This window comes from Periplaneta americana, chromosome 11, assembly GCF_040183065.1.
Source record: "Periplaneta americana isolate PAMFEO1 chromosome 11, P.americana_PAMFEO1_priV1, whole genome shotgun sequence".
Classification (NCBI taxonomy): Eukaryota; Metazoa; Arthropoda; class Insecta; order Blattodea; family Blattidae; genus Periplaneta; species Periplaneta americana.
Window position 1 is genome coordinate 54,180,170 of NC_091127.1, and position 17,756 is coordinate 54,197,925.

At 35.9% G+C, this 17,756-nt stretch overlaps 1 protein-coding gene across 1 annotated transcript in view; it reads left to right on the forward strand.

Moving 5' to 3' along the window:
* Positions 1 to 17,756, forward strand: part of LOC138709007 (cadherin-related tumor suppressor-like) — a 553,993-nt gene that overhangs the window by 101,832 nt on the left and 434,405 nt on the right. The window contains exon 5 of the mRNA XM_069839450.1: positions 8,856 to 9,281. Coding sequence (XP_069695551.1) covers positions 8,856 to 9,281 — 426 coding nt within the window. The remainder of the gene's footprint in view (positions 1 to 8,855; positions 9,282 to 17,756) is intronic.

The following is a 17,756-nucleotide window of genomic DNA, read 5'->3' on the forward strand; positions in this document are numbered from 1 at the left end:
ATTTACACGACTCCCGAGTTTTGCATGGGAATACTTCCCTGATTTGCAGTCGTCGCAAAATTGTCTTTCGTGAAACTGCGCCTGAACTCTGACGTAAGTTCCACGTGACATTTCACTCCTCTAGCGTTGTCTGTACTGTCAGTGATGGCTCATGCTGTTATTCAGTACTATCTGAATAGTGATTTGGCGTTCATAACAGATATTTCTGAACGACAGAACAAACTAAACTGCCGATTTCAAGGACGTGTTCAGGACATAGTTAACATGTATGACGCAGTGAAATCTTTTTCCATGATGATAAATGTTTGGAAAGTGATGATGTCCCTTTGGTGGCTGAAAACGTTTGCAAGTATAATTCAAAAATAAATATATAAAAAAACAGTGATATGTAACTTGTTTTTTGTACATTTTGTTAAGCCATAAAGATTGATTATTTAAAACACTGATATAAATAAGAGTAGTAATTGGCTTAGCTGATCATTAAAATCTTAGGGCTATATTCATAGACGTTCTTAGCGCTGGCTTCCGGTAGATGATCAGCGAACTAACGTTTTTCGTATTCATAAACCAGTGTTAGCGATATGATATGATATATGATATGATATGATATGATATGATATGATATGATATGATATGATATGATATGATATGATATGATATGATATGATATGATATGATATGATATGATATGATATGATATGATATGATATGAATCCTGTACAAGTAATCAGTCGATAGCCGGGGCTAGTTTAGCGCGCTTGTAGCGAAATGTCTATGCATAGCACCCAAAATGAATTGTAAAATAATTATTATGGCCTACTTAATGTAAACAATGTAGTATTTATTACTTTAAAATAAATAAAACTGGATCTTATTGCTCACTGACATTATATAAACACAAGTAATAATGAATGTTTAGATAAAATATTGATTCATGTCAACTTTAATAAGTGTACCGTTTTTTTTTATTTGGAAATATGGTCACCCTAGATTAGACCGCATACTACAGAATAAACCTACAACTATTTCCTCCAGATTTTAAGTATAGCTTTACGTGTAATTTGCACTACTTATAAGACATATTTTCTAAATATAATTCTGTTCTCCACCAATAAGATTCATCCGTCGTTAGTTCATCTCCATGCACATCTCCTAATCACATTTTGTGCAGCATCTTCATGGCTTATATAAAGATAAAACTAAAAACACACGGTAGTAGGCCAAATATGAATAAAAATTATATAATATTTGTCTAGGACCCACTCGTGGAAAACAGGCTATGGAGTGGTACACGTGCCAAGGGTTGGAAACCGTGCTTGCTACACGATCCTGTAGTTCACTCACTCACCCGGTCGGTCGGCAAACACGGCCCCCCCGTGTAAACATCACCTCCCCGGCAGCCAAAAACACAACAAGACTCTGGAATGTTGTTCACAGACAGATGTACTACACATCTTCTACCTCATCATGTCCATTTTTTTTATTCTCTTTCTCCATTTCTAGTTTTCATTATAATACTATGACACTCCTCGGTGCTGGGAGATCCACGCGGGAAGTTCTGTGCCTCACATTAAAGAAACAAGCAGCTTCACTAATCTCGCCATGTGCAACACACGACCCCTACCAACTTTCATCAAATTAATATCCCTTGAGACGTAATCCAAAGAAGATGTGCAACAAGACAGCTAAATGATATATTTTGGCGTTCACAAACATAAAAACAAACCAAAATAAGAATTTATAATGCCATCGTGGAGAGTATGTACATATTAGCATGTACATATTATATTTCGAAGGTGTTGAAGATTAAAGAGCATTTCGTCGTTGTTCCTGCAATAAGTCAGATTTTTGCTCTATTAAATTTATTTATTTATTTATTATTTTGCTAATAATTGTAACATAAAATATGTTGTTGTTTTCTAATGCCAGGCATTTGACAATAAAGTCATTTGACCTCTTGCACTCCAATATTTTTAAAAAATATTGTCATGGTTAGCCACTGACGTACAGATTGTGATATGCTCTGAATCCATTTCTTGATTTGAGTTACACAATGGACAGTTAGGAGACTGATATATTCCAATTCTATGCAGATGCTTGGTCAAACAGTCACGGCCTGTTGCCAATCTAAATGCAGCTACAGACGATTTGCGTGGTTTTTTATTTTATTTTAGTAGGTTTTTTTACTACACTTTATCAACAGCTTAGGTTATTTAGCGTCTGAATGAGATGAAGATGATAATGCCGGTGAAATGAGTCCGGGGTCCAGCACCGAAAGTTACCCAGCATTTGCTCATATTGGGTTGAGGGAAAACTCCGGAAAAAACCTCAACCAGGTAACTTGCCCCGACCCGGAATCGAACCCGGGTCACCTGGTTTCGCGGCCAGACTCGCTAACCGTTACTCCACAGGTGTGGACGATTTGCGTGGTAAATCGGGAATATAAATAAATATAATATATATAGAAAAACTTTAGCTTGCCCCTGAAAGAGTAGAACTCATGCTCAGGGGCGGAAAAATAACTTAAATAGTGATACAGCAAATAATAAAATCTCCTATATGTAATTATATTGCTTTCTTTCGAAAATGTAAGAATTCACAATCTCCTATGTACGGCTGCCATAGGATGAATAAATGTGTTTTTTCTTCCTACTGAAAGCTTTTATATGTTGCACATAGGAATTATTGCGGGAACAACGACGATTTGATCTATTGAGTACGATTGAAAGGAAATCTTGCTTCGATGTTTTACTGAATTATACGAACTGATAGATAAACATATTGTACGGATTGCTGATGGAATGGGATTTTGAACTTAGACTAATGAAGACCATAGATCAGTGGTACTCATTACGCTTATTTTGTCTTGATATATAACGTTTTATTAACATTTTTATCTTAATAGACATTACAATAGCGTGTATTCAAATTTTGATAGCAAGTATCCAAAACATATTCTCAAGCAAGAATATAAAAACTGAAAACGTTAAAAATGTCCGTAATATCTGAACAGAATGTAATGTATTCCACTGCACACAAAAACGATTGACAACAAAAATCTCGTACCAGGTAGCATAAATTAAGTCATTTACAGATTCGGAGAATTTTAAGGAGTGCCTTCTAGCTGTACATGACACTATTTTCTAAATTCCAGATTCAAAACAGATTACAGGTGAAATAAAACAACAAATGAACCTTCTCGTATTGATATGATTTTACAGGAGAGTAGCAGAGCCCGCCCTTCAACATCAAAATACCAGTAATAAGTATTTGTTACCTCATATTGAAATAATAATAATAATAATAATAATAATAATAATAATAATAATAATACATCTTGATTACACAATTTTTAACATTATATCACTTTTGAAAATGTATTATATAACGTTCGCGTGTTGAATATTTATATTACCTTGTTAACATGTTTCGGCCTGCTATAGGCCTTTATCAGAACTGATCGTTGCTGGTCTTGGCGCCTTTTGTTTTGTTACCTGTGGGAGTGTGTTTGTGTAGTGTAATGTGGAGTCGAAGAGTGTGTGTGTCTTCTGAAATTGAGTTGTGTGTTGAGAATTTCATTTGGATGTGTTTTTGTGTGTTTGTATATTTCGTATTGTTCTACTGTGTTTAGTTTCTGGCTTTTTGGTTGGAGCTAACCACAAATATAGAGACATCAACACAGACATGGAAATTCTATACATCCAACCAAAAAGCCAGAAACTAAACGCACTAGAACAATACAAAGATGTAACTTCCGTCACGCATCTCTGAAGATGTAACTTCTGTCACGCATCTCTGAAGATGTAACTTCTGTCACGCATCTCTAATGATGTAACTTCTGTCACATCTTTTCTGAAGATGTAATTTCCTTGGCGCATCTCTGTAGACGGAACTTGTCACGCATCTCTGAAGATGTAACTTCTGTCACGCATCTCTGAAGATGTGTCACGCACCTTTTCTGAAGATATAAATTCTGTCACGCACCTCTTATTAAGATGTAACTTCCGTCACACACCGCTGAATATGTAACTTCCGTCATGCACTTCTTCTGAAGATGTAACTTCTGTCACGCACCTCTGAAGGTGTAACTTGTCACACATCTCTGAAGATGTTACTTCTGTCACGTATCTCTTCTGAAGATGTAACTTTCGTCACCCATCTCTTCTAAAGATATAACTTGTCACACACCTCTGAAGATGTAACTTGTCACACACTTCTGAAGATGGTAAAATCTGTTACGTTACTCCACGATTGTATTTCTATTATGCAGTTCTGCAGATGCAAATTCTTTCACATACCTTTGTGGATGTAACTTCTGCCACTTATTTCTTTAAATGCAACTTATTATAGGTCCACAGTATATTTAAAGAATGCATCTTCTGCCATCTCTGGAAATGCAACTTCTCTCACCTACATTTAGCTATACGTTGTTGGCTCGTGATCCACAGGTTTCCCTTCGGCGGCAGCGAGGCACAATGGACATGAGGTAGCGTATTAAATATTGCCGATCGAATTTATCGCCTGTGTAAATTAAAGTAATAGCCTGGAGAGAACGCACTCGATGGTTGAAGGAATGGTCATAAAATCCGTCTGGTTTTTGTCAGAGTCTGTACAGGCATTACCACCGCCATTACGCATTTTAATTAGAATCTAAATGTAACCGAGAGAGTGTAATTGCGTTTCGTAGTGATGCCACATTCCTCATTAACGGCCTACATTGCAGCCTTGTCGTCTCGAAGCAGTTTCGGCTCCGACAGTGTCGCCAAATCTGTCATCCTTCTGAAGTCTGCTCTATATTTTTACTTTCTCATTATCTGAAGTGTAAATCGGATTATTATGTTATGTTGTGACGTTGTAAAAAATGTCGATTTCGAGATTTCCACAAAAATTCTCTTTTCCAGCGTTCTTCATATTGAAAAGTGATTTTCTATGCTGACTGTATGTCTGTCTGTCTACAGTAATTTTTCCTAAACTATTGATTGGATTTTATTCGTGTTCAGCATTTACCAATCAATTTGTCAGATAATATTGGACCTGAGATATTGTACTGATCGTAATACATAGATTAATAGAACTGTAATTGAAACAATAATACACAGTGTCGATTTACTTCAAATTAAAGCAGAACACATTTTTTCGTGATTTTTTGCATTAGGCCTATTTAGAATAAGCCGATAAATTAAAATAGATTTGTTCCTTTGAAAAGTGATTGCTTCATAAGTAGGGACCGAATTTTTATGTACCTAATTACATATTATATTCCTTTCAACCTAACCGTACATAAATAATAAATATTTGCGAATCTTGTAATTACCATTCATATATTAAAATTTGATACTACATATTTTTACATATTTACCCCAACATTACATATTATGGCTTGATATTACATAAATCTACATATTTAGAGGTTTTATTCATTTTTACTTCTCTAAAAGGGGGAAAAAAACTTTTGCTGGGGAAGTTTACAATTTGAAATACACAGATTTAAAAAGCCTTTTTACCTACCCAAGAAAGGGTATATTCGGGACGAAACATAACGTCCTTAGTTCCAGAAAGTAGTAGAGGCACACATCGCATACCACCCACTGTAAATATGAGTGAACAAAAGGCAACCTTTCTCATACAACTACCTTGTATTGTAAAAATCACTCAGAAAGTAGCGTTGCTTTCATGCGGTGGAGTGGGACGAGGACGACATGATTTGTCTCGAACTATAATTGTTCTTCACACCTCTTAACAAGCCATTCCCATGCAATTTGTAACCTTACCCATCCTTTTCCTAATCCTTCCAGGGAAAACCCGTGTCAAGTCTGACATGAGCCGCAATAAAGTAGCCGACTTTTGAAAAGAAGCTGGAGTGAAGGAACAAACTGGAAAGATGTTGAAAGAATAAAATAAATAGCTTTTCAGATTATTGCTTGACCTCTTTACTTTAAATAAAATTATGGATTGCGATGGACGAAGCTTTCACTACAGATGGAAAAATAGTAATGTGTCAAGTGTGCGGTAAAAATGTCGGGTGCTGTATGAAATCACAACTGGAGAGTCTTATCTATCCTATACCTGCCAGATACTGATATTAAATATTTTCATGATTTTACATATTTTGGTACATATTCAGCTTATTTTTCTTACATAAATGTGTACATATTTCACACCTTGATACTACATAAAAATCCGGTCCCTATTCATAAGTATTGTTATCTATATTTATTTCCATTATTTGGCAGCGATATTTTATTAAGTTCTACCGCGTTCAGGATATAAGATTAGTCACAAAAGACCATACGACGTACATATATGTAACTCAGGCAGCCCGGAGGGTTTCTTCTTAAATGATTAACAATCACTTACTCTAAATCACTTTTGTTATGCGTTTGAGAATATTGATAAAAACAATTAGTTTCAGCCATCTGATTTGATCTGTGAAGTTAATCAATACGCAAAATTTAATTTTGTTTGCGTTTACGAGCACTATGCAGCGGTGGGCCTCGATGCCTCTGAACTTTCATTTTATATAGAAAAAAAACTGGATCGTGAAGCTGGAAAAGATTGTCATCCTATATCAAATAAAAAAGAAAAGAACGTTAGTTTTACATCCTTCACTTAGCAGTCTGATTTCAAAGTAGTGCTAGTTATTTGACAAGCAAATGACGAACGTCGGCATGTTGTACATGACATATTTGATAATTATAAAGTGATTACAGCTACAATGAATAAAATATGTTAACAAAAACAATGTAAAATGAACAAGTTAAAACAATATTACTCTCTCTGTTAAAAAATATGGTATAGAAAGATGTCATTAATTCTGTTCCAAAATATGGTATACATATGTTAAAGTTCTCAGTAATATAATGTAATTTTAATACATCTTGTAGATACTTATTTGGTTGATAAATTAATATAAGAAAAACATAAAAATTAGGTACATTTCATTCTGTGTGATGTGAAATTAACAAAAGAAAAAACAAACATTGCTTTGAGAGAGGCAAATTAACACAAAAACTGAAATAAATTATAACCCGTTTTTATACGACTGTTGTGCCATAGATGTTCTATTCAAAATATTTGACTGGCTTGGTGTTACGTTTACTGCAACAGGAACACCACAGCAGGTGCCCATTTGATTTCTGTCCATAATGAACTACTTAAATATTATAGTTTGATGCATTACAGAAGATTAGAAACATTCACAACTGCACTGTCTGATAGTCCCTTCACTTCTGAACAGAAACATTTCGTGCGCGCATGTCCAATAATCAAACTCGTTCTGTTTGTTACTATGCCATATTTTGGAAGGGAGGGAGTAAAACATATTGTAGAGAAGTTTACTTATAAAATGCATCCTTTGTAACTATAGATATGTAATAAAAATAATGCAGATATATGTCATTATTTGTTGATATTTGTTGACAATCGTTTAGAAGTTAAACACATATTCTATGATATTGATTATATTTTAAAATCATTACAACATTAATATATGCGGTGGATATTGTTAATCATATTTAGTAAGTAATAGTTTCTCTGACGCGTATCGTACTTTCGGCATGATCAGTCATACTCAACAACTGATTCACAGCAACTTATCAACTTGTTTTCGGATTAGAGTAGCCCGAAACATTGTTCATCAGAACTTGAAGCGTAGGCCTGCATTATATGATTTAACCATATGCGGAGTTTATTTATTTATTTATTTAATCTGAACTTGAAGGTGCATTACATGATTCAACCATATGTAGAGTTTATTTATTTATTTATTTATTTATTTACTTATTTATTTATTTATTTATTTATTTATTTGTTCATTTATTTACTTAATCTGAACTTGAAGGTGCATTACATGATGCAACCATATGTGGAGTTTACTTTATTTATTTATTTATTTATTTATTTATTTATTTAATCTGAACTTGAAGGTACATTACATGATTCAACCATATGTGGAGTTTATTTATTTATGCTCGACCATGTCGAAATATAGTAATTATACACCTGGTAGCAGTCCTTTAACGCATGTCATTAAAGTACACCTATTCATTAAAGTTCAGGTTTTCGATTATTCTCGGATATGCAATCGAAAGACAACGAGAGAAACGTCACGGAGGCTGGAAATCCAATACTGTCGCAGAAGGTTATGTTCTGTTACTATAATAATTAGCGTTAATTGTAAATAATATTCAAATAAATTCAATTTGTCATCTCGTTTTTTAATTCTAAATCAATTTCCAGGTTATATCAAAATTAGTTCATGTTATTCTCTAGATCACATCAAGGTCAATGACATTATTGTTCCTCGGAAAAAATCAATACTTTCGCGTCTGCGCACATCTCACAATTTACGAGCTATGCACAAGGTCACTTCCGATCTTCAGTCAGATACGAATAAAATGAATACTTCTGAATAATTTCAAGTTAGAAATATGGTCGAGCATAAAAAGTCGTATGAAACTTGCCTATAATGGTAATTAAGACGCTCGTATGAAAATTATGAAACTCGATTGCGCTCGTTTCATAAACAAACATACTCGCGTCTTAATTACTATCATTATAGGCTCGTTGCATAATGTACTATTATTTATTTATTTATTTATTTATTTATTTATTTATTTATTTATTTATTTTTATAACTGAAAGGTGTACGACATGTTTCTCGGACAGAACAACGATCGTTGCTGTCCGCGACCTGCTCGCTGACTGTTGCGTCTTTTAAGAACTGCAATGCATTCATTAGGCCTACGCATGCATGAACTTTATTCAGAGCACCTAAGAATAAGTGACATATACATCTTGTCTTGCCCTTCCTCACACGTCACATACAATGATTCCGTATTTTTCTGTTTTCGCAGGTGACCATCGTGCTGAAGGACGTGAACGACATGTCGCCGGAATTCATTACTCCGAATGAGACCTCGGTGCCGGAGAACATCCCTGTGAACACTGTGGTGATGGCGGTGAAGGCCCTGGACAGGGACGAGGGACGCAACAGCTACATCGAATACACGCTGAGCGCCTTGGAACCGGGTCTGGGCTCCATTTTCTCGCTGGGCCCCGTGGACGGGCTGCTGAGGGTTTCAGGGCGCCTGGACCGCGAGGCGAGGGCCAACTACACATTGGAGGTGACGGCTAGAGACCGCGGCGATCCCCCTCGCCAGACCAAGGAGCGCATCTTGGTCAAGGTGCTGGACGAGAATGACAACAGCCCCGTGTTCGACCCCAAGCAGTACAGCGCCTCTGTGGCCGAGAACGCCAGCATCGGTGCTAGTGTGCTCCAGGTAAGACGCCAGCGAAGTAAAATTTAAAATTCTGTACAGTTATTTCGAACTCTGTTCTCAATCATAGCGTCAATTATTTTCTCTTACATGAAGTATAGACAAAATTATGTAATTCTTTAAGTTGCAGTATACCTATCTCAGCGATATCATGCCGTTCTATTACGTGCTCTTCTTCAATTTCCTTCCAGCAACAGCAAACCTTACCTCCCCTGATATCCCTTGTCTACCTGCAATCTTACTCTATGGTCAGTCCCAGGAATCTGTAGATTAGAAAGACGAATCAAGATCTCTGCGCAAGTGGTAGGCTATGTATGTATGTATTTATTCACACTGCAGTGGGTATATACCCGGTGGCAGTGATAACTAATTACACTCAATAATGACAATAAACTTATTAATTAAAAATACAATTAATAATAATACTAATAATTAATACTAACAATAATTAATAATAATAATAACAACAACAACAGGGAATATACTAAATTAAATGAAACGATCACTTAAAATAACATTTGAAATAAATCTAATTTGTATCTTAAAATTAAGATCGAACTAAAACCCACGAGTATGATATGTTCATATCTGCACAAGTACCTTTCAAATTACACTCATTTCGCTGTCAACTCACTCACTGCAATGGAACTACGACACATTTCACTGATTCTATCCTGATTTCACTAACACTTCAAAAACATTTCACTGTTCAAATACTATGCACTGCCACTATAAACTATAAAACTTCACCGACAGGAACACGTTTCACTTACACAGCACACTTCACTGACACGACATACTTCTTCACTGATACAACACACTTCACTGACACAACATAATTCTTCACTGATACAACACTTCAATAACAACATATCATTTACACCCTTTAAATACTGTGTATAATTACCGTCTATTAGTAAGGTCCTTAAGCCTATTTTTAAATACATTTTTGGTTGTTGGTAAAGCCTTTAGTAAGTCTGCAGGTAAAGCATTCCAGTCCCTGATAGTACGATTGAGAAAAGAAAACTTTCCAGTGTCCGTCCTCTGCCTTCTTTCCCTCAATTTATATGAGTGGTCGTTCCTTGAAGAGTAATTTGGTGGCTGCAACCTATTTTTTATTTCTCTCCAGGCAGGCTCACCTCTGTATGTTTTGAACAGTGCGCATAATCGAATTCGCGTTCTCCTGTCCGTGAGTGTGTCCCATTTTAATGGTGAATTTTTCCGACAACACTTAAGAGCCCGTTTTTTAATCTTTTCCAATGTCTTAATATGTTCTAATCTGTAAGGATCCCAACATGCAGCACCATATTCCATTACTGGACGTACTAGTGATTTATATGCAATCTCTTTGGATTTATCAGAACCTTTTCTTAGTACCCTCATCACAAAGTGTAACGCTCTCCATGCTTTTCCCGCTGTGTCTGTAACGTGTTCCCCCCAGCCGAGATCGCTGCTAAATGTTATTCCGAGGTATTTACATTTGTTAACTTTCGGAATGGTTTCACCCCCTAACGTATACGATGCGATTATTTTATTTCTTTTCCTTGTAAAGCTGATGGCTTTGCTCTTTAGGGAATTTATTTTCATTTTGTTGGCTATTGCCCAATCGTTTATTCTATTGAGGTCATTCTGGAGAAGAGTAGTATCTTCATGGCTTTTTATTTCCCTGTATACCATACAATCATCCGCGAATAAGCGAACCCTAGACAAGATGTTAACTGGCAGATCATTTACAAAAGCCAAGAATAGAAGAGGCCCCAAGACACTCCCCTGCGGGACCCCGGAAGTAATTTCAATTGGGTTCGATAATTCCTCCCCTACCCGTACTCTCTGAGTGCGACAAGTTAAAAATTCCTTGATCCACTTGAGCACTCTGAAGTCAATCCCCGTTGATTGTAGTTTAACCAACAATATATCGTGTGGGACTACATCGAATGCGCGTGAAAAGTCAATAATCACTGCATCTACTTGGCTATTGGAATCTATTCCGTCTTCTAAATCCTGACATACCGTTACTAATTGACTCTCACATGAATAGTGACTAGGGGCAGTGAGTGCTCTGGATGGAGGTGTTGGTTGAACGAAGCTACCAATCGCTTGCAGGGAGGGGATCATTTCTATCTGAACTCTACAGTGTACAGCAGTGGTTGCCAAACACTACGAAATTGTGACGTAATAGAAATGCAACCCGCACACCACTATCACAAGGAGAGGGATGGAGTGGGTATCTCCTCAGGTAATGCAGTGAATGACAGTGCAGAGACGGACTGTAACCTAAAAACAAAAACAATATAACATTCTTCTACTTATTAACTACACACACTTTTTTCATGTTAACTTTTTATCCTTCTATTCATTATTTTCTGTGTTCTTAATAAAATAAAATATATTTTCTTATTTACCATAAAAAGAATGCGTAGGCTACTTTACATCAGCAGATATTTGAAATTAGAAAAACGTACCAGGCTGGTCACGAAGTTATAAATTACACTACATACGTCAAAAAACGACGAAGTATTTTACCCCGATTAAGACATAGAGAAGCCGATACTTTTTGTTTGTTTATTAATGAAATATTTAAGTTACAGGTAAGGGCGTGGTAGTCTTTATGACAAGAAGAATAATGACAACGTACATTGTTCTTTTATACTTCATTTAAAATTGTACAACAAATTAAGTATCTCATATTTTGGCCATCAGCACAAAAGAAATCCTGTTCCTCCCATGCTCCTTAAAATTAAGTTTTTACATATTTATTTTGAAAAAGACATCGAAACATATTATCCTACACACTTGTAACATTATATGTGTACGTTCCCTGCTGATATCTGTCTTTACTTCTAACGAAGTGAAGGCTGTAAACAGAGGGTATGATGCCATGGTTAGGCTTGAGTGGAGGCAGGGGCATGTGTCGCGACACATCTTTTGGCGATCACTGGTGTAGAGCATAGATGTCCAATTGTAACTCGTACGAGGTAATCCCTGGCGTAAGAAACCCGCAACGCATATTCTTTAAGGTCGTTTTTCCTATTTTATATGGAAAGTTACTGACCTTAGCAGAGCATGCTTCACGTGCAATATCTCCTGGTTCTATAGGCGTTTGGACACCCATGGTGTAGAGTCTACACTACCACGATCAATCTTACCCCTTAGCGGCCTCGAGCTGATGCTGCCCGCAATACACTTCGGCACAGATAGACACCGCTCCCATATGCATAAAATTACTCTACAGATTCGTGGGACGGACCATAGACCTGATAGGGAAGTACAAATTTAATACGTCTACATTCGACCTCATGCTAAAGAGTACAGAGCATTGAAGTCATCACAATTTCTTCGATTACTTTAATTTTTACTTTTTATTTAAATAATAAAGTAAAATTTTGTTTCAGTAATAATATCAATGTTCGGCAGTACGTATAGGTGTAAACAGTTATTTCATTCATGAAACTTGATAAATTTAATGTAAAGAGTCGACTGAGTCGACAATAATTTGTAGGGTTCAGAGCCATAGTGGGCCAAGCGCCATTTATTAAAAACGGAGAAAGCAAGGATGAAAGGTGAATGAATATCATAGTTTAATGAAGATTGACATATCATTTAGTTGTATCTTTATATTACTTGCTGTATGTTTCCATTGAATTATGGTGATAACTTCATTTTAACCCTTGTTTTATACGGTTTAGTAAATGGCGCTTGGCCCACTGTGGTTCTCAACCCTTAATTTATGTTCAGTTTTAAGGATTGCAACTGCTAACGTAATATTATAAATTACATAGAGAATGATTGTATCTAAAAATAAACCTAAACGTCTACAGTAGGACCTTCAAATGAGAAAAATGAACTCCTGTAACGTAAGAAAGTGTGTTTTAATATTATACACATTGCAATAGGTGAACATTGAAATGAAAACCTAGAAAATAATTAAGATTTAGCCTACTTTTTTGTTTTTCAGTTTGCTTATGTGTTTACGTACCAGTAAGTTACAATATATGTTTTTGTCTTCCAGTGTTTTGATATTTAACATGATTTAAGAAAAAAAAAATTTTTTATCTGCCACCAAGAGAATGTTTGCTTATCAGTTGTCAATTGTTTCACAACTAATGCCGATATAGCTCGATATCTACATGACTGATCACTGACTAGTGAGGTAGTTGAATGACTGATTGGCTAGCTGGGTGACTGAATGACTAGACTGAATGATTAACTTAATGGATGTCAATGGCTCTTAGTTCACTGACTGATTCTGTAATTGATTTAGTTAGGCTACTTGATTTTGGCTGTGTAACGAGTCTTTTAGAAATTATAGAAGGATTATTATTTCTGAAATTATGCTGAGATTCTCGCTGCATGGTGTCGGTACCACGGCGGATGTCCACCCAAAAGAAAAATGTTAATAACTTACAAACATTCATACTCGAGACGGGATTCGAATCATTGTCGTACCTTCTAATCCACGGCACAATTACTACTTAATCGTTTCGTACACAGAGGTTTAGTTGAAAGTCACTCTTCATCGCTTTTTAATTTAGTTGAAGTGTTAAACAATATCGTATATTTGAATCGATGGTTTGCATTCGGTAACGTTAATGCGTAAGTAAATTAATTATTTCAGGCCTCAGTTTGATCATATTCTGATTAGGTAACTTGAAGCGTCTTGTTAGAAGATGGAAAATGTGTAGGTAATTTTAATTGAGTTTAATTTTACAGCAGGTGTTACGATTTAATTACAGGGGTTGTATCCTGGACGTGTCTGAGTGAAAAATTGGATTCAACGGCTATAAATTTCTTTCCCCTTCGTTTATTTAGCAACAGTCTTTCAGCTACCAACGTTACGCGAGTCATCTTAATGTCTTTTGTTACGCTGAAATATGTTCTCATCACAAAATTTGATGATTAATTGAGATATTGAAGTGTATTATCATAAAGTATTATTACTTACTTACAAATGGCTTGTAAGGAACCCGAAGGTTCATTGCCGCCCTCACATAAGCCCGCCATTGGTCCCTATCCTGTGCAAGATTAATCCAGTCTCTATCATCACATCCCACCTCCCTCAAATCCATTTTAATATTATCCTCCCATCTACGTCTCGGCCTTCCCAAAGGTATATTTCCCTCCGGTGTCCCAACTAACACACTATATGCATTTCTGGATTCGCCCATACGTGCTACATGCCCTGCCCATCTCAAACGTCTGGATTTAATGTTCCTAATTATGTCAGGTGAAGAATATTTTCCTAAGAACCTTATTCTCGAGCACCCTTAATCTCTGTATCACAACCATACAGAACAACCGGTAATATAACTGTTTTATAAATTATAATTTTAAGATTTTTTCACAGCAGACTAGATGACAAAAGCTTCTCAATCGAATAATAACACGCATTTCCCATATTTATTATTATTATTGTTATTATTATTATTATTATTACTATTATTATACGGGTTACATCAGCATCTTGTCTATGAGGATGACGTGAATATGTTAGGATAAAATCCATAAACGATTAAGGAAAACACGGTAATTTTTCTTGAAGCAAGTAAAGCGACAGGTTTGGAAGTAAATCCCGAAAACACAAAGTATATGATTATGTCTCGTGACCAAAATATTGTACGAAATGGAAATATAAAAATTGGAAATTTATCCTTCAAAGAGTTGGAAAAAATTCAAATATCTTGGAGCAACAGCGAAAAATATAAGTGGCGCTAGGGAGGAAATTAAACGCAAAATAAATATGGGAATTGCCTGTTGTTATTCGGTTGAGAAGTTTATGTCATCTAGTCTGCTCTCAAAAAATCTGAAAATTAGAATTTATAAAACAGTTAGGGCCTACATTACCGGTTGTTCTGTACGGTTGTGAAACTTGGACTCTCACTTTGAGAGAGAAACAGAGATTAAGGGTGCTCGAGAATAAGGTTCTTAGGAAAATATTTGAAGCTAAGAGGGATGAAGCTACAGGAGAATAGAGACTGCACTCATTGTATTCTTCACCTGACAAAATTAGGAACATTAAATCAAGACGTTTGAGATGGGCAGGACATGTAGCACGTATGGGCGAATCCAGAAATTCATATAGAGTGTTAGTTGGGAGACCTGAGAGAAAAAGACCTTTGGCGAGACCGAGACGTAGATGAGAGGATAGTGCTAAAATGGATTTGAGGAAGATGGGATATGATGATGAAGACTGGATTAATCTTGCACAGGATAGGAACCGATGGCGGGCTTACGTGCGGGCGGCGATGAACCTCGGGGTTCCTTAAAAGCCATTTGTATGTATTATTACTATTATTATTATTATTATTAGTATTATTATTATTAGTATTATTATTTTTCTCTTCTCCTCCAGCAACTACCGGTATTTGATTTCGTGAATTGATTTCTTGGCGTAAGAAACGTCAAAGAGCTAACGTACAGCCCACTACGATGACCGTATAAGGAATGTACATATAGCTCTAACAATTATATTGCATGTTTTATTGAAGTATAATCATAACTTCCTGCTGTTAAATGCGGTCAATATACCATACTGCCGACTCCAAAAACATTAGAGAACTTACTGCCGGCCGGGTGCTCGTATGTCTCGCGTGAATTAGTGCATCGCAAGCATGGAAAGATAAAATGTATGCACTATCCCCTCCCAATGACATAGACTATACACGACATTATATTACGCTTATGATTTTCACGTCGTTATTTCGAATTGCGACTTACTAATAAACGAAGTTATTGTGAAATTACTATAAAATAGTTATTGGTTATCATCATTGATGAATTAACTTTAGTATATTGCCGTACATAATAAATTATGTTCTAATGTGGATTTATAATGGATATTATTGATTTAATCTACCTCACAGGAGGACTGTAGTTCACAATGAATTGTTCGAGCCGATATCAGAAGGAGCATAGTATCCAGGTTGCTGCCATTCGTAATGGAAAAAGCGGAGTGTGACGAATCTGTTATGATAGCTAACTGAGCTACAAAGTTCTCCACCAAATCATAATTTTTCAAATATCGTTCTTTCATGTTTATTATATGTTTATAGTACGCATAGCAATATTCTTTTTCATAATAATATTTTCCATTTGTCATTTCTAATAATAATCTGTGTGACACATCAATTTTTGGATGGTTTATACGAGGGCTGATAAAAAGAGGCTGAGACTGATTTTTTCCGTAGCTTCCTTGAGAGTTACATGTCTGTACATTGAATATTTGAAAACAATGGGGTTTTATGTATAATGACAATAGGCGGCAGTGCTATCGTATTGGTCGGTTGGTAGTAATGCTCTGTGTTGTAGATCCTACTTGCATTCGCATGCCACAAAATTGAGGTGACGCGAGAGGAGCAGTATGGAGCAATAAAATTCTGTTTTCGCATAAAGCATTCGAGTACTACATTCGTCAGTATTGGCGGCAATGAGGATGCACATCGCAAAGAAACGACCATAACTTCATCGGCATGGGTGGAGAGTGCATCAGTTGTGCTAAATTCAACATAACCTGTGTACCACATGCGTCTTTATAGCCTCAATCTTACTTTTTTGTATTGCCGTTACTAGAGGCAAAGCTGCGGAGCTTTCGATTTGAGAACTCTGAAGCAGTTCTCAAGAAATATGAGGCGATTCTCAAGGACCTGACAAAGAATGGCTTGCATCATGTGTTCGAGAACTGTAAGAAACGCTGTAACAAGTGCATTCAAGTAGAAGGGGACTACTTTGAAAAACATCATGTAAACATTGAGGTAGAGTAATAAACATCTGTGAAAAAGAAACAAAAACAGCCTACCTTTCTTGATCAGCCCTCGTAGAATATATCTGCACTTCTAACTCAGTCTTTGTCTCACAATTGGAAACCGAGAAACTGTACATGACGACGACGACGACGATGATGATGATGATGATGATGATGATACTATGTATAGTCTATTTTGTTCCTGCATATTTGATCTTATACGTAGTTCAAATCCTTGGTAATTTCCTAGAAGACAGGCAAAACCCAACATGGCTGACGAAAACTACCAAAAACGATCTGCCAACTATGAAGTTCAAATGCCACCAAACATCAAAATATCAAAGATGAAAAATAAAACATATATTCATATTTATAAAGAAGAGCAAACCCTTAAAAAATGAAAATATTTCTAATTTTCCATCTTTCATTTTTTTGGTGTTTGTTAGCATTCGAACTTCATAGTTGGCAGTACTTTTCTGGCAGTTTTGATAACTCGTTGGTTTTGATCCGCCCTTTACCCCAAGAAATCACTAAAATACACAACAAAACAATAATTTATCACTTTATGACGTCTTCAACGACAACCACTTCACTCCCAGTATATGAGAAAGGCTTCAAGGCAATCTAAACTTAAACCATGCAGGCAACAAAGAACTAAGCTAACACTTTGTCGTACAGTCAACTTCGCATAAATAAACAATGTATTTACACAAAATGAAATTCTCTTCGAACACTTATTA